The sequence below is a fragment of the Cataglyphis hispanica genome, chromosome 15 (assembly GCF_021464435.1).
Source record: "Cataglyphis hispanica isolate Lineage 1 chromosome 15, ULB_Chis1_1.0, whole genome shotgun sequence".
In the NCBI taxonomy this organism is placed as follows: Eukaryota; Metazoa; Arthropoda; class Insecta; order Hymenoptera; family Formicidae; genus Cataglyphis; species Cataglyphis hispanica.
In genome coordinates this window covers 3,541,382-3,563,529 of record NC_065968.1, presented here as the reverse complement: position 1 = coordinate 3,563,529, position 22,148 = coordinate 3,541,382, and the positions used below count along the sequence as shown (strand labels likewise).

The following is a 22,148-nucleotide window of genomic DNA, read 5'->3' as shown; positions in this document are numbered from 1 at the left end:
GTAACGTTCGCATACAAAAAGTGACATGCAAGAAGTAAAAGATCAGTTGTTAATCATAACATCATTTTTTATTTCGTTTCGCTTATTACACAAAAACAAGCAATATCGTGCTATGCAAGGGTGATAAAGGAATTCGCGGATCCTTAAAATTTTCGGGCATGATATACGTTTATAATCTTATGATTTTTCGTCACATATCTGTCGTCACGCATTTAGCGTTAGCTGAAGGATCGGGAGAATATAAAGCTCCCTCTTAAAAATGCAAATCTAAATTTTTTTATTTTTCTAAAATATATTTCAACGCATTCGAGTTCTATTGGATATTAATATCTCATTGAATTCATGCAAAATGTACAAGACAATGATTGAATTTAACATTCTTTAACGCTAAATGCGCGATCGGAGGACGCAGGCTCTCAGATCCCATGTGCGGCTCGGAGTTTTTAGCTTCTACGATCTTCGCCTTCTTGTGCAATTTTGATTATACATCGGAATGATATATTTCATATATCACCGAAAGGAGCGCGAGCTACCAAACGCTGCATTTCTTCTTGGGATTCATCGGCGAGCCCAGTGGGCAGCTGTAAGCCTTGGCAAAGTCCTCGCTGTTTGACAGGGGACCCAGCACCCGTACTGGACCAGGCGAATGTACGCTGCTGCGGATCTTCGTGAGAGCATCCTCCGGCCTCATGGAACCGCACCAGATTTGCGCGTAATTGAGGAAGAACAACTGATCGTGGGTGAGATTCATTCCTGGCAGCAACGGTTCTTCGCCATGGATAGAGACCCACTTCTTGTAAGCCTAATATTTGATAAAGAGAGATTATCATCGATTCCGTAAGTGCGTTTCACATTTAAATTTAAAAGCTCTACGTGCGTTCTCTTTAAATCAGCATGTACTTTCAATTTATTTATTTATTTTTTTCAAATGTATAATTATCTGATCTTCTTTATAATTTTCAGAAATTTAGCATCTTTGGAACGCATAGCGTATATTTTTATCATTACCCTGAAAGACTGCTTGAGACCGCCGTTGTCAGCGATGTTTTCTCCTTGAGTCATTCTACCATTGATGTAAAGATTCACTTCCTGCAACTTGTATTTAGAATACTGATTCACGATGCATTGCGCCCTTTCGCGAAATGCCCTGATAGTGGCATTGTTCCACCATTGCATCATATTGCCGTCCTTGTCAAACTGACGACCCTTGTCGTCAAATCCATGAGTAATCTCGTGACCGATTACTACACCAATACCGCCATAATTTAAGGACTTGGGGAAGTGCTGAGAGTAAAAAAGCGGCTGTAGAATCCCCGCGGGAAATACTGAAATAATATCATACAAAACGATTAATTTATCAATGCGATTACGATCAAGGTTGCCTTTTATTAGGCAATGTTCACATTTTTTTAAATTTTGTAGATTTTCAAACTATTAAAAATTACAAAGCAATTTTACATCGAGATACTTGGAACTGTGGTTTTTTTTTAAGTCACGACGATGATTAATCGTTAATAATGATAATTATGATTAGTATAACTAATACACGCGACTGACCTATATCATTTTTGTTGGGATTGTAGAAAGCATTCACCACAGCTGGCTCAGTCGACCATTTATTCTTATCGACCGGCTTCCGCAGTTTTTGCAGATTATGGTAAGCGTCATACTTGAGTAGGGCAAAGATGTTCTCCAGAAAGCGATCTTCTGTTATGTTTAGCTAAAATTAAATGGTTCTTTGCGTACAATATATTTAATTTCGAATTTAAAATATATAAAAAAAGAAAACAACCAAAAAAATAGGAAACATAAATTTGAATCGTTTCATATCCAACTGCATAAAAAAACTCAATATTTAAATCATCAAAATCTTCTCGTATAATTCTCATATATTTCAGATTATCAAAAGAGATTTTTTTAATAACTTTTCTTCTGATATTTTATTAACAATGAGATATAAACAGATCAATAATTAGTCTAGAGTAATTTATATAAATAAAATGTAATATTGTATGGTAATATCGAAAAATATGAAATTATTACCATCACATATTCCAGAGAGAGTTCGACTGGATCCTTTAAAAATTCCGGATATCCGATTCGTTCGTTCATCGAATCGGCTTTCTTCTTTGCCACCATCCGGGTCTCATCATCCATCCAATGATTTTCGGTCAGTAATTCATTAAAAGCCTCGCGAATTGTTCGAATCATCTCTAGAGCAGTCTCCTGAAAAACAATCAATTCGATTTATAAAACGGGAAGATATCAATCAAATGTAGATTTCCGGAATAGAGAATACTTACCTTGCTCTCGTGATTAAAATTGTCGCGTATAAAAAGAGCCCCCACTGCCATTCCAAGTTTTTTGTTGGTCCATTCGACGCATTGCGACCATCTATTCCTTTCGCTGAGAATGCCTAGCAGAATTTTACGAAATTCGATCCGTTTCTGTTGATACTCGTTGATCATGTGAGGCATAATTGACATGACAAGCCGCCACAGAATATAGTTGTGTAAAGTCCTGTAAAATTTATTTTCGATTCAAAGATTTCAAAGAAAAATTCAAAGATTCGCGAGACTCTCCAAGTCTCTCAAACTCGATTAAATTTTACCAGAGAATTATTATAGTCTCAATATTTATTATAATAATCTCAATATATATTATATAATATATATATATATATATATATATATATATATATATATATATTATTAATCTCAATAAATCTATGATTTTACAGAGAGAATGGAAACTCGAAGGATTCGCAAAGGGAAAACTTGAAAATAATTTGAGAAAATAAAGAATCCAAGGATTTAAAAATTTAATTTGGTGAAATTAAGAGAATTAAAATTATAAATCCAAAGGAAAAAATTCTTTCATTGAAAGAATTATATCGAATGTGCCTATATCTTTACCTGCGATCCGTCTTTGAGATGATACGGCCTATCTGCATGAAATATGGCATTGCGTATGTCACGACTGGTTCATCTTCGTCGATTGGCACACTCATGAACTCTCGCAAGTAAACGAGCCACTGTAGCTGCGGTACTTCTCGCTGCAATTCTCGCAATGTTAATTTCCGGTAAATTGCCGAAGTATCATGCCTATCCGCTTCCGGTAATGAAGCCTGAAACGTGGGATTTAATTAAGAGATTAAATGAATTTTTTAATTATTCCGAAATTTTTTTAGACGAACTATATAAAATTGCTGTGAATATAGAAAGAAGACGTACATTGGCAAGCTGTTTTTCCAAAACGATCACTCGATAAAACTCCTCTCTCGCCGAAGAAGGATTCGCACCAAGCAAGATAGCGACGCTCGTCATATAATTATGATAAGCCTTCAATTCGGCTTCGCTGCTTTTCTTCAAGTAATAATCTCTGCTAGGTAATGCCAATTGCATCTGGTCCAACTGTATAAATGAAAAGGTTGTTATATTTCTTTATAATATTTTCTAAAACTACTTTCTACTTTAAGTAAGTTAAATTTTCTCAAAGGCAGCCAGTTCTATATTGGCAAGAAAACTTAGTGGGATAGTGCGAGAGACGTACAGATATGATCTAGACTTTTTTTTTAAATCATATCTAATTATAAGCAGTTTTTCAATATAACATATATGTTATTCTTTAAATTTTATGACACACGATAATTTTGATTGTTCAATTGTAATCATTCTTCCAACGATATAAAAAAATGTATATTCTTTGAAGAAGGCAGATTACATGAACAAATAAATGAATAATATGATTTTATCTTAAATATTGTTTCAGAATTTTAAAATAGAAAAAGTCCAGATGATTCAAACGACTCCCGTATGTTATGACGTTGACGTGTTGTATAGCCGTCGACTGACGGGGCCTTACTTTGCCGGCGCACCTGGAGGATGTTGGCCGAGGAATTCTTATCGTCCGGACCGACCCATTGTTCCAGCAGCACACCCTCGTTGTAATCGCCGCGTACACGACCTAGAAGGACTTCCAGCGGATAAGACGGCGGTTTCCAAGACGCTCCTACTATTGCCGGCCAGCCACCGAGACGCTCCAGGATCTTCTTCAACGGGGTGTCCCCGATCTCACGTATGCGAGCTGCGTTTTTATATCATTTCGTTTTTGTAAGATATGCGAGACACATTATCTCTTTTATGCGTACAATTCATGTTATCAGTTTACATGAGAGGAAACTTTTTAAGTATTTTAAATATTTTGATTCACAGATATCTTTTTGCACATTTTTGTTTCTAACAAAAATAAAAATCTAGATTCGTCAAAGATTCTACAATCGAATGAAGGAGAAAGAGAGATCTCGATTATTCTTTTTTTTCGAGAGAGCATTCTGTATACCCACGGATGTCCATACACGACCTGTAGAACATCTTCGCTTTGAGAGTGGCGTTATTGTCATCCGCGTTAGGCGGCTCCTCCAGTAGGCGCTTCAGGATCACCTGCAGCTGATCGGCCAGTACTTCGAAGGTGCTGATGGAGCTTCGGTCTTCCGGTATCACGTGCAATCGATTCCACGTGCCGCAGGCGTATTGAAAGAAGTCTACGCAAGGTGCCACGGTAGTATCCATCGCTGTCAATAAACTCGCCGCTATATTGAAATCAATGAAATCCCTCTTGTTATTATCACTCGACTTGATTGACTTATGACAGGTATTTATGTCAAAACCACTGAAATCTATACATACTGGTATGACGAAGGAGATAACTCCAAATGTCATATGTCTCTTTCAGAGTATAATGCAATCCAAGAAAGTTTATTTTATATCCTATAGTGGAAAATATGTTTAGTTTTATAATGAATGCCGAATGAGTACATTTTCAATACATATGTATTTAAAGAACAAAGTTATCCTCTGTTTTCCTTTCTCTCTTTTTTTCCACTCGTTTTTTTTCTATACGAGAATAATATAAAAGAGCACATTATATGTTATGTATAGACTTCAATGATCAAAATCAATGATTATTCGTCAGAAATATACGTACTTGATTTCTCATTTTCTCTCTCCTTAATATAAAAAGTTTTATTAAAATAAGATTAGTTCGTTTATAGTTTAAAATTTTCACGATATTGTCAATCAAAGTCATGATTGATTTACGTGTCAGGAACTATAATAATTGAATTTAAGAATATATTATAAAATGTATATCTTTTGTGTGTTCATGATCATCAAATAGTCCATATAGCGGCTTGTTTTATTTACTTATGTGTGTCTCTTTGCGTAGATTAATTAATATTTTTATTATTTTATTATTATTTTAGTTTTGTGTTTCTTGAGTTATGACATTTTTACATCTATTGCAAATTAAAATTTGATATACGAGTATAAGAAGATTAAAAGAATATGTTAAGCGTTAAAAAAGTAAAAAATAATTTTAAAAAAAATGTAAATAAATTAAAAGAATGTACCTGTTCGGACGCATTCTTCCGTCATACAAACGTTCGGCTCTAAAAGCAAAGAAATACGATAGAAATGTAATCATTATTTAAGATAATCTTATACTTTTACATCGTTATTTAATCTTTTTAGATTTTAAATTCTTTCGATTTCAAAATTTATTAAAAAAAAATATTGCCGATAAGTAATAAAGGGTAAATCTTACGAGGCTCTCGGACGCATTCATGGTTGGTGTTTAACGCCAATAGCAGAAGTATGAAAAGGCAAATTGCCAGCAGAGTGATAGCCAACACACCGAGCAAACGTTGTCTACTCGCTGTCCCTCTTCGTCTTCGTGTAATTGAGGTAGCACGTGTTATACCGATTGGCCTTTGCGGCTTCACCGGATGTTGGAGAACGGAAGTAGTAGTACCGCCACGTGGACCATAAGTCACCTTAATTATATAATCGATTAATACAGAGCAATCCAAATTTTTCTTCAAACCGAGCAAGAAGAAAAAAAAATAAATACATAGTGCTTTTATTTATGGAAAACACGATGTCAAGAAATCTTGGCAAGGATTCTTAAGGAACACATGGTACTCTGGAACAGCTTAATAATTATCGCGATAAGATCCACGTACTTGAAGAGAATTCGCAGTGGGGGCACCGTCCTGAGCAATCGATCCCGATCCTGACAGATCGGCCGGTTGTTCGGCGACGACAGTAGTGGTTCGTAGATATCCATTGTTTCTTTCGGACTTCATCCTCGCCTCGCTGATCCTTTGCGGGATGCCCTTTCGATGCGAGCGACAGATAGCTCTTGCTCATCGGAGGGACAATTCGCGATCCGCGGCGCGGCCTTCTCGCGAAGCCTGCGGAAATACAGAACGCGGGAAGAAAATCTCAGGAGCTCGTAGGACGCGTAGAACACTCTTTCGCCTTTTTTTCGCCTGTATATGTGTCTTCAGGTTACGATGGGAACGGCGCGGATATGCCGCGGTCCTTCGCGAACGCCTTCGAGATCCGCGGTGCGTTCGCGCGCCCGCAAACTTGCCATTGCCGGTCAATCATCATCCTTCGAAGCAGATTTGAAGGAAGAGCGACAGCTCTCTCAATCGATCATCATGCAATGGTCTAATTCTATGATCTAGCTAGAAGAATATAAATTTTTTACTCTTCATAAAAAATTGGACGTTTGCACACATGGCAATCATGATATCTATAATTAACGAAGATATTATATAGAAAATACGATGAAAAAAATATATCCTGTTTTAGATTGAAATTGCATATCAATGCTTATCTAGCTTATTTTTTCTAGAATATTAAGAGAGAGAGACTAAAGTTCTATTAATCGATGTGCATATTTTCTGATGCTTATATCTGATAATATAAGTATGATAAGCAATTTATATCATGTAAAATATGTTTCTAATATAACTCTTCAATATGTATATCTTACGCATTATAACACAATTAAACAATAATTAATAGATCTGATTGAAAAACTATTAGAAGATTCGAAGAAAAGTTATTGGCTTTATTTAAAAAATTCAAGATGATTTTAAGAAACACTTAAAGATATGAAAAAATAATTTTTGTACAATGTATTTTAAAATGTATTTTATTTGATTTTGTAAAATATTTCTTCTATATTTCCATTCATAAAAAAAATTACTATTCGTATTGTATAATATCATATCTTTTCCTCAAAGAATTTTTATATCAGTTATGTCAAATAATTTTCATTGTATGGATAATTTTTTGATATCTTTGTTGTGTTTACAAAATAATCTCACGTGTCTCTATTTCAATCAAACATATATATTATACACAAAGCTCTTAAGTTTATATATAAATTTAAAATAACACTAACAATGAGTATTATATTGCAAACATTTACATAATAATACTGTAAGAATCACAGTTTTGTCTTTTATTTTTAATTATCAACATTAGACTTGATAATTTTGTTGTGAATAAAAGATCTATTAAAATATAGATTAACTGAAGAAGAAAAAATTTCATTATCTAATTATACATCAGAAACTCGATATTCTCAATAACTTGTAAACTTCCATCGCTTATAATTTAAAAGCTATTTCAACTTTGAAATAATTATGAATTTTCCGGATTTTTTAGTATATTATTGAATTAGCATATTAAAGAACAACTCACCCTATATATACACCCTACGTATACACGTATTAGTTATTTCATATAATTATATTAAAATATATAATAATACAGAAAAAATAATATACAAGAAAAATCTTTATTAAACAGAAAATATAAAAATAATATGTTTGTAATCAATTAATTTTGACAAGTCTTGGGATAAATCACATTGAATGCTTCAAAGAATTTGTCAACAATATATAAGACTCGCGCATTACATGATGCTCGCATTTATCGATAACGTGTACCTGGCGTGCAATTAGTGATCGGTTTAACGTTCATTACGAGAATTATCGTATTCGTGGTGACACTTTCGACACAATTTATTCACTTCGACGAACAAGGAACGATCCCATTAAAAGCATCACACGCGACGCGAGTACATCTCAAGCGACGAGATTTGCGGTGAGGGCGAGTTCATGTTCGTCGCTCGTATATACAGAAGCAACAAGCGTCCTGCGAAAAACTGTCGGGGGTGTGGATCGAAGCCTCCACCGTCGGTGGTGGCGCGATACCCAGAGAAGAGAAGACGCGAGAGAGGGTGCGTCGAGAGAGGCGTGCGAAGGTACGGGGGGGGAGGTGCTACCCCGAGGTCGGGGGAAGAAAAAAAGAACCGGTCGATGCTGCAATGCAGCGGTGGGTCTCAAATCTGTGCTACGACGCACAACGGCAACATCTCGAAGCTGCTCGGGGGTTGCAAGAAGGGGATGAGAGTTTGAGGATGCAACGTGCGACGATATAACTTGTCGCACAGGGGCCCCTGCTAGAATTATATATCGGACGACCAGATCTGTCGAGAGTGTAAAGGAAAATCTTGCAAAATCTTTATTATTAGTATAAAGATTTTTTTTTTTCATAGAATTGAAATGCAAGATCTGTTGTATGCAATGATAGTATTCGAATATAAATATATAATATTTTAATATAAAATCAGAATTCTCTTTTATACATAAGTCTGTAATTTTTTAGTAAAATGATTGTTTCAAGTCTTTCTTTTTTTTTAAGAGTTTCATATTTCATAGAAAAATTTAGAAAGGAATCATGTTATCAGAAATTATTTCAAAACATCGGCATGGGTCGAATACGATGAATATACGATAATCGAAAAGCTTATTTCTTATATTCTTTTTTAAACAACAACCTTCAAACTAACGTGGTAATCCTATTCTTCATTTATTTCACTATTGTAAGCTTTTCTCTTTAAAGAAGGAAAAATATATACTAGAATTGTTTAAAACATATTTTTCTAGACAATTTCAATATTTCTGAAAATATAGAAAAGCTTTAAAGAGAGATATTTGAAGAAAAATATATTTTTAAGAAAAGCAGATTCATTATTAAAATTATTCTATTCACTGATGGCAAACATTTGATTTATTTGCAATATAATAAGCAGAGTGTAATGATCTTAATTTCATATTTATATATTATATCTACAAAAACTAATTATTATAAATACAGGAAAATAATAAGCAAGTTATCTTATGCCATGCATTATTTATTTATCGCTTCATACATTTTTAAAAATTGATTTACATTTCGAAAAAAAAAAAAACATTTGATTTCTATCATTACAAGACTCGGATGTAAAAACAATAGATCGATATACAATCTCCAACGGGACTTTGAAATCGAAAGAATACTGATTACGTGATAGTTTAAACGGTTCCGGCATGTAAAGATGCTCGTCCGGGACTACATATCCATCAAAAATTGGATAATATCGAAGTTATACAATAACAGATTTCTATGCGGACACAGATTCCGCGTATTGTAACGACGAGCGCCTTGGTCTTTGTGCGCAGATTTGTGATAATATTCCAAGATTGCGTTTCAGTAAAACGCCGAAAATATACGAGAAACGTCTTCGTGATGTCGCTTCAAAATTATAATTCCGGATGGTTTTCGATACATCGCGGGTTCTTCAGCCGGAAGACGAAACTCGCACTCTAGAACTCGCGACATGAAATTCGTGTCGTGTTACGAGTCAATAATGTGCCCAGAAAAATATACGATTAGAAATTTATAAATACACGAAGCTGCAAGAGAGACACGCAGTTCGCAAGTAGTTCGAAGAAAGATGTTTTTAATAAAAATTAAAAAAAAAAAAAAAAGAAACATGTATCACATTGCACACCGAACACAATTAAATATCTCGACTGGCGTTTCGTGTAGTCTAGGAACGAGCACATAAGAGTGATCGAATCGAGCAAAAATCGAAACTACTCTTTCTCTATAACATTACTCCTGTACTCGCACGGTGACTTAACGCGATGACAACGATGTAGTCATTCTTATAAATATTAACTTGATCTTATAAAATTGATTTATTACCTTAGCTAATGTATCTTCTTTGATTTTTATATATACGACGCTCTAAACCAATTTTACAAAAATAAATTCGACAATAAACGATGGCAAAAGGACAATTGAAAGATCCCGAAGATGTTCGATTGTAAGATAGAAAGTATGTTATTGCTGATGATAATTATAAATCGATTCATGTCTTACATATTTAAGCAAAAACTCGGCAAAATTCAACACCTGTTGTCAAAGCGTCAAGTCCAATCTTATTCGAAGGAATAGATACGAGTACGTTTTCTATTATTAATCACATAATGCATAACGGCAAATAAAAAATTAAAACGCGTAGCCACAAATGTGCGTCCCGACGTCCGTGAAATCGATGATGACGATTTATTATTCAGCAACAATTAAGAAATCACTGCTTCAAAATGCTGATTTTTGTGAATCTAATACATTCAGTAATTAAAAAAGCTAAAAATATCACATTTAAATGTACTTGTTAAAATACAAAATTGCATAATCAAGGATAAATTGATTAAGAGAAATGCGTTTCGCATTAAATATATCTACGGAAAATGCCCCTTTGAAGTGCCATTAAATTTTATAATAATTGTTAATGGTGGATCTACATTTTCAAAGGCCCATACTACTGCATAACTTTTCTAAAAAAATAGTTTATTTCACGAAAACAAAAATATATATATATAACGAATTTATATAATTTTTTATTACTAAAGAAATTAATATAAAAAGCTTTATGTAAAAAATCGTATTTCAAAAATAAGTACACACATTGTTAGAAATATATATCTATCAAATCTCAATATAAATCTTACTTTAATTATGTATATAATAAAATTTCATTATATACATATAATTAAAATATAAAACGTTATATATATGTGTGTGTGTGTGTGTGTGTATATATATAATATAATAATTTATCAACAAAACAATTAACTGGACTAGATTTTAAAGTTGCAAAAAAAATAATCACAGCTCCTGAAACAATGTTTTGGCGCATACCATATAACAAAAAACTTTATTCAGGTAGATCCGCCACTATTTGTAATCTATAGACATGACATTTATTAAGCCTTCTGTATGTAATTGTGATTCAGTATAGTTCGTTAAAGCGTTAAGATAAGCTACTAAAATAAATATCTTGCTGTGCGTACGAAATATCTTTATAAAGATACCCCTTTGAAGAAGAGTGATTCCCTAATTGTGCTTTTATATGTAGTGCATTAATTTTCATACCCGTTTACTTAAATTCTACGCACGTCGAGACCATCAGGAAGTGGCTCTAACTAACATCGATAGACTGCTTAGAAAGTAATGCACGATTATAATGAGTTTCATTTCTCTAATATCGGCACGCTGTTACTCGCAGCCGGTTTGAACAGATACAACGAGCACAAGGGACAGCGAAAAATTGATAACCGATCTCTCACGCGATTCGTCTGATCGAATTAAGCCGCGCGATAATTAATCTATCGATCGCGAAGCCTCTCTCGTCGGCGCGCTCATGCACACGATAATATTTATTTAGACGAACACGCAACGTACATACACATACATTTTTAATAATTCGTTAATGTTGACATCGCTAAGTCAAATGGTTATTCGGCATTGTATATGTGTTTGTGTATGTGTGTGTTTGTTTGTTTATGTGACGTGATTACATTGACGAAGAAAAATATGTAACGCGATTGTAGTTTTATTGGTGAATTACCGTCGCAAACAACAACAAGTGAGACTTCAGTGCTAAACTTCGATGTCATTCCGTCGATTTTTCATCGACGACATACGAGAAGGAAACAGGTATATTTCCAGTATATTTCTCCGCGCATAAATCCTTTCCCTTATATACAGTAGAACTATGTCGAAAACGAGGTACGTTCTCGAGATAATAGGGACGAGCGTCTTGAGGTTCGCTTTCTCTGTCCGCAAATTCTCTGTTTGAAGGAAAGAATCATAATAAGACGACTATCTCTCATTCACGAAGGAGACGACTTCTCTTTAGCGATGATGTAACATTGAGAACTTTAAAGATCTCTTTCAATTTCTAGCGATGAAAAGATAGATTTTTTTTCAACAAACCTTCTCATTAGATTAAATTCAACATTATTACGTTATCGCCAAGGAAAAGTCAGAAAAAAAACGGTCCAGAAGACTCAAAGCCTCTCGCTAATATATTCCCTTTCTTTGACATTTCGAATTACATCTCTGCACATACAACGCGCATTACGTATACGAGAATATACGACACAATATATAGCATGTACATTAATTAATTTAATGCTGATCGCGATTGTCTCTTGATTGTTAATCCGCGCCGAATGTAATAAATTATACATCAAAGTCAATGAAACTTTTATAGACGGGAAAATGTGAAAGTGACGCTAAATCTCGCTGTTAAATCTGTTTCCGTTCCTTTCCGGATCATCTTTAGTAATTATTAACGAAATCATTCACATATACATGATACGAATAATTTTATTAACATTTATTTTTAAAATCCGTATAAGTCTTAGAATTCCGGAAACTTCGAAATGTCCGATTTTTCAAGGCCTTGAATCCCTGGATCTTCCGTTTCTTGCCGATCGCGTGGTACCATCGTTACGTGACGGAGCACAATTTTTCTTCATCAGTGTGTACACGCGATGATTACATACATATGGGTCGCGTGCACGCACACGCACACACCTATCAGAACTAGGATATCATTCTAAAAACTTCATTCAAAATTACGAACGAACATAGCGACAAGATATACAATATTTGGGCCCCTAGTTGTATTCGCGAAGCCCATTGCGAAAGAAAATCTTCAGGCTCGATTACGGATCTTCGCTCCTCGCTTACATACGGCTCGTTGCTTACATCTAACGCTGTCTTCTTCACCTCTTTCATGTGAATACGATCTCGATAGAGGAATTCGCGTATCTGTCCGGCGACATCGTCGTCTTTCCTGTCCCCGTGCATTTTCCCCAAAGGGGAGGGGGGAGGAAGAAATCATTTGTACGGCACGAACGAAACGCGATAATCGCTAACATCGCGACGGCAAGTATAATATAATAATCGGGAATACGTACGAACCGTTAACGCAAGTCTGAATGTACAATTCAAGTAAGATCGATCGATACCCGAAGATCAGCGTGTCTACAGAAACTCATTAGGCATTATATTACTCGCTGTTGCGCTTCCTAGGATTAATAGGATCTTCGTGTGTTTGATACTTAAATTAATAATTATCGAATATCTTATTCGCAATCATCATTATCATCGAAACAACTCGTATAAAATAGCAGAGATAATCTGCCTCCGATCGATTACTACGCAATACTTTTCGGCTTCTCTAGAATCGACTCGCTCGACGATCGTGCTTCCTCTGGCCGATCTTCCTAGCGACAATATGCTACGCTCATTCCCGTCGAATGGAATGGAGATTGTAAATATATAATACTTTGTTAAGTAATGACAATGTGACTCGATGTTATACCGTGTGTCCGAAAGTATTGAAAAGCACCGAAAACAAACACAAACGAACTACCGCATATTCTCTCTTCGTTCGTACATGAGGGCGTATTCGCGTGCCGGCCTCTCTATTCATTTTATCTTCGCTTATACTCGTGTGGTGTGTGTGTGTGTGTGTGTGTGTAAATTATTTCTTTTTAGGAACTTATACTATTCGTGGCCGCCGACGGTGACCCGACGACGACTATTTCGTTCGCGCGGGTTTGACAAAATGCGTCTCCGTATCGCGTGTCCGTGTCAAAATCAAACTATATACATATACATATACTCGAGTTGTATTCCGATAATCTTGTGCGATTTTCAGTCGACTATATAACTTAAGATTTTCTTTCTCTCTCTCTCTAATATAATTTACCTAAATGCGCGCGCGCGCTTCACCGTCAGCGGCGGATTTCATCTCCGCGCAGAGGAAGAATGCCAAGACCGCTGCGGCGTAAAAGTTCTCTATCTGCGGTGAGTCGAGAGGACCAACATTGTCTATAGGAAGTCGGCGAAGCGTGTCAGTAATCATTTAGCGCGTCAACGCGGTCGCACGTGTCTCCGGTCTCCACATCTCATTATGGAATGTCGAAAGACGGAGCGGTTTTCGTGTAAAGGGAAAAAACTCTCGTGTACCGCAGCCCTTGCAGGACGCGCTCGTCTGATCGCTGGCCGAGAAGAAAAAAAAAAGAAAAATAAACGTGCGTTGCAACCCACTACTTAGAGCGCGCGATCGAGATGAGTTGGTCGGGTCGTCGTCTACCTAATTAGACCGGGCTTGTCTTGTTTTCAAAAGACAATCTCTCAATATTTTCTCTCTTTCTTTCGGTCCGCTGCCAATAATCAATCGCACAGGTCGAGGTCACCGGCTCCGTCTCAAGTCTCGAAGGAATCGCTTGCGCGTTCAAGTTTCATAGATGCGCGCGCGTGGATTTCTGATTCTCTTCAGTCCTCTCTCTCTCTCTCTCTCTCTCTCTCTGTTTTTCGATTTTTTTCCTACTTTCTACCTACACTCGCCGATCTTCAGCCACTCTCTCGAACACGCTTGTAAGATTTTCTACTTTATCACAGATGTTTTATTCTCGATATTTTTTTTAATAACGCCCTGTCTATGCTTATAGCTCACTCGGTAACATTTGATCAGGGATTCTCGTCTCGTTTTCCCTATGTTGTTCGCATATTGATGCGCAGATTATCTCGATATATATTTCCCGTGTTGATCTCTCCCTATCCCTTATATAGCCAACACGTGTTATAATCACAGCTCTCGGTCTCGCCGTCACGCGCAAGAAGACACGATCACACGCTAAGGCCTGCCTTAGTACAAAAATATACATTCGCTTCTTAAAAAATAGATCTTAGCATTCTGTACTGGCTAGCGTTCGTTTTGATATTTTACAGTATTTTGATTCTTGGCAGGCTGCTTTAAAGGGTTTAAGTGTATAATATCGGTTACGAGAACCTCGCTGTCGAGTGAGCTCTCTCAGGGCTTATTCCAATCTACACGCTAGCTTGTGCACCATCCCTTTATTTTTGTTTCGCTTTCGCGACGCGCATATTCATAAATATTCGCGTTTGCGCGAACGATTTCGATGAGGCTAAGATGGAAAGCAACGTGGAAAGAAAAAAAAAAACATTTAAAACACGCGAGAAATTAAAAAAAAACTATGATCGTGTTCAACTACGGAACTTTATCGACGACTTCTGCAAAGAATGTGCCTTCCATCTCTCGCCTTTTTTTTATGAATATGGTGTCGACTACTCTTGCGCGACAACGTGCAGCTCGCTTGACTTGTGTTGTAATATACACCTCTTTCGGCAGGTTCAGTCTTATACTTTGTGGTTTTGTCGTGTTATCACACACGTGGTTATTTAGTTGCGTTGTGCCCGCATCAAGTGGCTGCACGATTGCCTTCTACGATATTACTTAATACAGAGGACTCGCAGAGATGGTACTATCATATCACTTGATTTGTTACTACGATGCGCGGATATATCCATTTATATTCAAACGCGAATCATTTCGCACCGCATTCTCGGTTAATTTTTTCTCGTTCTTTCTTTATTCGCACGCTATTAAACTTGCTCTCGCGCAATTGTCACATGGCTTTTTTTCACACTTATGTATATTTACTATCGTGTTCGTTATTTCTCTCTTTCTCTCTCTCTCTCTCTCTCTCTCGCTCATTTCATCACACTCATACGCTGGATACCGCATCGCCAAATATATTTCTTCTTCTTCTTCTTCTTCTTCTTCTTCACGCGAAATTTCCGTTCGTTTGAAAGAAAAACGAGAAGAAACGTAAAATTACACTTGATAAAGTTTTCGTCCTGTCTCGCACAGAATCGACATTCAGCGAACAATTTGTTAGTACATTACGTATCGTACAGTAATAACTACGATTCTTGTGGAAATCCCTAGTTACATATTTCTCTCGTTTCGCGTTAGATTCTCTAATCTCCTCTGATGTAAAAATATACACGCGCGGAATACGAAATGAAAGGGCACTTGCACGAGCGTGATATACCTCAAGTTCGTAGCCGTTGTCCTGGCGAACGCGTATATGTATGTATGTGCGAACGTGTTCGCAAGGACGCAACAGTTATAAGGTGGTTATCTCTCTATGGTGGATGTCGCGTGACAGATTTCTCGAATGAATTTACCCTTACCGCGACTCAGGTACATATTAAGGCCCGTTCATCTTGTATAACAGCTGGTCGTTGGTCAAAGATTTTTTTTCTCTCCTCTCTATTATAAATTGTTTCTCATTTTTATTCCGCTTGTTTCTTGCCTCTTCGCTTTTTCTTCTACTCGTTTTTCTCTTCGTGTATTCTTCCGCGCGCAATTCCGCCTTGCTCGCGCGTGTATCCAGTGTCTCGAACGCATGGAGATGTATGTACAGAAACCACATATAAAAAACACAATATTATACGTGACTACAAGTTACGATACACGATAATGTAATATATAATTATACAAGGACTCGAAAAAAAAAGTAAATAATCTCTCGAAATAGTAAATTGTGTGTATATATACGGCTGCATTTTGGTATTTTATCTTTGTTACGGATCGCTCTTTCTCTCTCTCTCTCTCTCTCTCTCTCTCTCTCTCTCTCTCTCTCTCTCTTTCTCTCTTGTAAACATACTCTCAAAAAATCGTCAGCGTTAATTGTACGACAGAAATAGATGCGCACTGCGTCCGGATGTTGACGTATTTAAAGTTTGACAGATAATACAGTTATACATACATATACATACATATACGATTAGCGACTAATATTTTCGATTTTACAGATACACACTTACATTCGTGTGTTCGTCATCAGCGGTCGCTAAGAGCACGGTGAGTACAGACGATTATATATTTAAGTATTACTCACATTCGATTACTACTCATTATCACTTGTCGAAAGGAATATATGAACAGGCTGTATTTCGAGCGACTTTTTTTTTCATTCTTTTGCGCCCACGCTTGTTTCACGTACTTTACATCAAGCCGACTTTTTCGGTGCGCATACGTTAACATTTGTACAAAAGCGTCCGATTGGTCTTGGTATTAAAAATAACCTCGGATCGCTGTATTGATACTTCGCGTTCTTTTGTTGCCTTTTTTTCTTGAGCGCGAGAACTCTTTATACTTGTGTGTGCGCCGCTTATTTAATAAACTCTTCGCGAAGTTTTACTAGAAGTTTGACTTTCGCACGTCATGCTCTTGGCGCTCGCTATCACCTAACTTCCCAGAGAATTGGAAAAATATGTTGTTGAACGCGCGTTTTTTTACTTACATACGTTTGGAATTTTGCTATTCTTTCCAATGGAAGATCACAAGATCCGAATCTCTCCTTTTCTCTTCAATGTGCTGCAGCTTTTTCTTTTTCTGCTGGATAAGAGATCTTCGCGTGTTCTTGTTTCAGCTTTGCTAAGTTTTATAGATCTCTTTAAAGATTCACAATGCAGACTTCGCACGTTGCAATCTTCTTCAGCCATGTCGTTAAAATGCACAGCTCTCTTTGACCAGAATAGTATTAGTAGTTATATAAAATGTATTCTGGTTTCTTTTCAATTCAATATTTCGATTTTTTATATGCGATAGAGACAATTATTTATCGCTCTTAATGCCTTAATATATGTACGCGTGATCATTCCTAGCATTACTTTGTTAACATCAAAACGCGATTCATTAGTTTTAAGAAGAAAGTTACAATGCATATAAATCATTGAAGAGATCGTCTCTTTTAGCTGAAGAGATCGTCTCATCTCTGTTTGCAAATGTGTCGTAATTTGCATTGAATATACCATCAACAAGTCGAAATAGATCTACTTGACTATAATTTATCACATTGATATACGAATCGACAGAAATATCATAAACGAGGAAAAAATTATGTGCGTTTATCCCTCTATATCTCTCATTGTACCCAGTAAGATTCTCAACTCGATAATGCCGTTGATAATACGAGATTTCGAACTTATACACGTGTTTCATCTATAATTTCTCATTAAATAAAAAATCTCATAGAAGAATAGAAGATGCAATTTGATAACATTACTTCTGAGAATGTTGGTGGTCTGGAAATGATTACTGGATAATCACACTGAGTAGAAATTTTCCTTGGCCATCAAGAATTATTTTTGATCACTGAGAACCAATGGCATAATCACTTCTCTGCTGTCGCCTTTGAAAGGATTCAATATCACCGTCGGTAGGTCCGAATCGTTCAGCGGCATCCAATGTAAACCCATTATGTCTCGGATTTCCTATAAATATATTAACAAATATTCTTTAAAAATTCCCTATTTTATAGATTCTTATTAAAAATTCTCTATTTTACAAGATTCTCTATCATCGTTTCACAATCATTATTCCCTTAACTTATTCAGAATAAATCATAGAAATAAAAACATTTGCCTTAAGTTTAATAAAAAAATTTCATTTTATATTAAGATTTACTTATACTCACATGTGTGATACTTTCAGCTTTGTGCCACGATTCATTTTCAGATGTGATATCACTTTTTGCAAATACCAACAATTTAAGAGTATTGCCTCTAAGACGCGCAATGGCCAACAAATTCTCTTGATAATATTTGTGGCCTAGGAACACCATCTTTGTAAGCTTAGTACATTTCCACGCCACCAATACTAGAGGATCTGGACTGTGTACATACATTAAAATCAAGTATATATTATGCTTCAACAATAAGAAAACAATAAAAAAAAAAAAAATTCTTACCTATACGGATCATTTGGATCAAATGTAGCTGGCATCCGTTGCTTACGATCTATCGAGTCTATCCATGTCAATGATCTTAGTGTATGTGAATACCACATTGATAATCGAAGCAATGCCCTGTTGTTAACGTTTTCACAAAATAATACTTTCAAATGCGTCAAGGGCATAGCGGGACAGAATATGTCGGTGTCTAAAACTTTAACACCGGCATAAGAGTGTATAATGTTGAGTCTTAATTCACATTGTGGACTGCAAATAAAGAAATGATTTTTTTGCATGTTTCTTTACTGGTATATATTATTCTTATCGCGAGATATAATTCTAATCTGTCTAGCTAGTGGTACAATTATTATATATAATATTATTATATATATAACTTACTTCTTCTGACTAAACATTTGCCAAGCCATATTTGTTGTTCCCGGAAAATCGTTTCTCCAACCATGTACATGAATCACAAATCTTTGCATACATCCATTGTCTAACGCTTTTAATAAAGTATCACTTACAAACTCATAATCCAGAGTTAAGACGGATAATCTGATAAATGAATTAAAAATCGTGTAATCGAGCTCGAAAAAATTATGATAATCAGGATCGTCCTTAACAGATGCCAGACTGAGGTGCGTTAAATGTTTGGCGTGATGAAGACGAAGAGGTTCCAAAATTACAAACATATTCATTATCAACTCTTCTGTGCATCCTAAACTTAGGACCTCCAGATAATTAGAAGTCTCAATAATATTTGCCACAGATTCCATCAATGTGGAACGATAGCAGTTACTGAAAAATAAACAATATAAATTTATCAAATATAATGTAAAAAGCTGGCTTATATATTGAATAAGATTATCCAATTTATCAATACCTGTCATCTTCGTTGTCGATGGGAAAGTCATAGACATTGCTATTAAATTCCAAAAACAATTTTCTCAACTGTTTATTATGACTTAATTGTTTTAAGAGTTTGTATGTTTCACCCACATAATCAATGTGTATGGGTTGATCCCAACGAATCGTAGCTTCATGCACACTCAAAGCGAAATAATTTGCCAAAGTTCTATAACAAAATATATCATGTATTGTGCAACTTTTAATAAATTTATATATATAAATATGATTCTACAAACCGAGTCCACAAAACACTGTCTTCGTCTCTGAAGACAAAAGTGATTTTTTTCCAAAAACTTGGATGGAACAGAGTGTACCTCCAATTTCTGCACACCTGTACAAATTGAATAACAAATCTAATAAACAAATCTTGCATCAATTAAGTATAAATGTTAATTAATCGATATATGTCTTATATATTGTTATAAGAAAATTATATATAAAAATTATAATTAATTTGCTACATTCAACATGATTATATTAATCTGAATGACATGGACATAAAAAATTTAATACCAACAATGATATTATTACATATTTAGCATAAATCATTTTATTATATTTAAAATACATTGAATTTATAAAAGAAAAATTACTGTATCATCATATTTTTTTCATAATTTTTATCGTACATAGATACAATAAAATTTGTCATTATAAATAATCGTTGACATTTCAAGCCAGATATCCATTATTTCGTTACTAAATAGTGTAAAAAGAAAACGTAACGAAATAGCGTGTCACACGACAAAAGACTTGTATCAAACTCCTAATTATGCAAGTAGGCAACGCGACGTGTAATGTCAAACGAGATAATGTAGTGGAGTCCTCTCATTAGTATGTACATTCCATCATCTATAAGAAATGCTTTCGTATGATCGACACACGATGACTTTTATCGGCTATACAATGTCAGGTCAGTTTACAGTGCAAACGATAGGGACACTGGAAGAGCGAAGAAAAAGAAAACACACAAGACTTTCTCTCTCCCTCTCCTCTCCCTTTGTCATTCTTTGATCTCTCCATCCACTTACCTGAGAGGCTATTATTCTGGTCTCATGCGACAAATACGAGAATATCTCCTGCAAGATAACGCTGGGCAGATTGTTCCAGGACGGGCCGTGGTCCTCTTGCGCCATTTCTGTCATACGATTCGCAGGCTTATAGGACGAACAGCTGTTCGCCGCATTCAGCGAAGACAGCTGCCCCTCGCACTTTCTTGACGTCGCCTCCTCCGTCGCCGCGTCCCCGTCGTTCACCACCGCTGCCGCTCCTTCAGCCGTTGTCGTCGTCACCGTCGTCGTCGTGGTCGTTGTCGCGACGGTACCGCTGGCCCAGAATCTCTCCAATAAAATATCGAACGTCCCGTCGCAGGCGCGCATCATTTTCAACCGACCAAACGGTTCGAATCGCGACCCATCCAGCTACTACGTCGTTCGACCCGTCGCCGACTGCGACCGCGCCGAGATTTACAGAAGAGACGAGTATATACTGGTATATCTGGTCTATACGCGCCAGCCTCCCCTTGCCCCCCTTAACCCCCCCTTCTCTACGAGACGTGTTTGTACACTCGACTCTCGCGTGATAGCGACCTCCACGAGCGCGGACTCGCTCACTTTCGCGCTCCAACTGTCAGTCCTCTGTGAATATTTGTATATGACACACATATTATGTATGTAACACGGTCGGCTTCTCATCTCGATTATAAATCGCGGTATTTTTCTTTAAACAATCTTCCGCAACTATGTTGGAAATAAAAAAATATTAAAGAAGAAAGCATTAAAAGATGGCAAGAATAATATATCGAGTAATTAATTATTAATAAATAGTCAAGTCATCGCAAATAGAAATTATGCCAAGTGTCTGCAATCAATTGTTATCAGAAAAAAGCTTAAATTTGATATAGAAGTTATTATTTTATCAATTAAATCGATAAATTGATACCAAAAATCAAGTAAAGCACATGCTCACAGAATCTGACAGCAGATTGATGGCAGGAACCGAGCAAAATCTGCAGCTTATTGCGAAATATTCCAAATTAAATATTATATATATAATAGTAAATTGTTAATTAATTGTTAAATTGTATATGGTATATTTTATAGAATAAATACATTTTATATACTCACATATATATAGGTATATTCCATACATGTTGTATATATGAAATTTTATATAATATATTAATAAAAATTTTGTACAACAATCATTTACGAAAATTGAGATGAGTTGTAAGAAAAATTAATTTTTAGATAATAATTTTCACTATATTGTTAATGAGAAAATAAAATAAAATTAAAATATTTAAAATTTTAATTCTTGAAGTTTTTATTTGTATTACCTTTCTTACCTATCATGTTCCCGATATCTCTCAGAATTTAAATTTACATAAGTGTCAGGAAATCAAAGATTAGTCTTGCAGGGAGAGTTTTTTAGCGGGTGCGAGTCCCGCATATCCCACCGGACCGGCCGGTGGGAATGCATAATGCATTTTTCTCTTCCTTCGTAAAACAAAAAAAAAAAAAAAATTCATATCTTTGCGGATTTTAAAGCTTCGAATTTTTATGCTTCTTAAACTTTTACTTTCTCACTACCTCTTTGGCAATCATATTCTCCTGATACTTTTGGGGATTTCGAAGCT

The 22,148-nt window shown here is 35.7% G+C and overlaps 2 protein-coding genes across 5 annotated transcripts; both read right to left on the bottom strand.

Annotated features, from left to right (window-relative positions):
• Positions 1 to 46: 46 nt before the first annotated feature.
• Positions 47 to 8,121, bottom strand: LOC126855026 (neprilysin-1-like). Of its 3 annotated transcripts, XM_050602307.1 has the most exons (14): positions 7,808 to 8,121; positions 7,560 to 7,573; positions 6,023 to 6,532; positions 5,605 to 5,833; positions 5,411 to 5,449; positions 4,346 to 4,591; positions 3,878 to 4,086; positions 3,234 to 3,413; positions 2,916 to 3,127; positions 2,304 to 2,520; positions 2,044 to 2,226; positions 1,558 to 1,720; positions 1,009 to 1,325; positions 47 to 802 (listed from the first exon to the last, which is right to left on the bottom strand). In XM_050602307.1, exons 3-14 carry the CDS (start codon positions 6,143 to 6,145, stop codon positions 530 to 532), a joined length of 2,391 nt encoding a protein of 796 aa, XP_050458264.1. In that variant the 5' UTR covers positions 6,146 to 6,532; positions 7,560 to 7,573; positions 7,808 to 8,121; the 3' UTR covers positions 47 to 529. The 3 variants fall into 3 exon arrangements, with proteins under 3 accessions (XP_050458264.1, XP_050458263.1, XP_050458265.1); XM_050602306.1 differs by lacking the exon at positions 7,560 to 7,573; XM_050602308.1 differs by lacking the exon at positions 7,560 to 7,573 and having other exon boundaries at positions 6,023 to 6,528.
• Positions 8,122 to 9,036: 915 nt separating this feature from the next.
• Positions 9,037 to 21,006, bottom strand: LOC126855027 (F-box only protein 33). 2 transcript variants are annotated; one of them, XR_007688181.1, is made up of 8 exons: positions 20,542 to 21,006; positions 19,747 to 19,841; positions 19,485 to 19,676; positions 18,998 to 19,399; positions 18,617 to 18,865; positions 18,344 to 18,539; positions 17,933 to 18,140; positions 9,037 to 17,390 (listed from the first exon to the last, which is right to left on the bottom strand). XR_007688181.1 is itself a non-coding variant. In XM_050602309.1 (7 exons), exons 1-7 carry the CDS (start codon positions 20,890 to 20,892, stop codon positions 18,009 to 18,011), a joined length of 1,617 nt encoding a protein of 538 aa, XP_050458266.1. In that variant the 5' UTR covers positions 20,893 to 21,006; the 3' UTR covers positions 9,037 to 18,008. The 2 variants fall into 2 exon arrangements, 1 of the variants encoding a protein (XP_050458266.1); XM_050602309.1 differs by having other exon boundaries at positions 9,037 to 18,140.
• Positions 21,007 to 22,148: the final 1,142 nt, after the last annotated feature.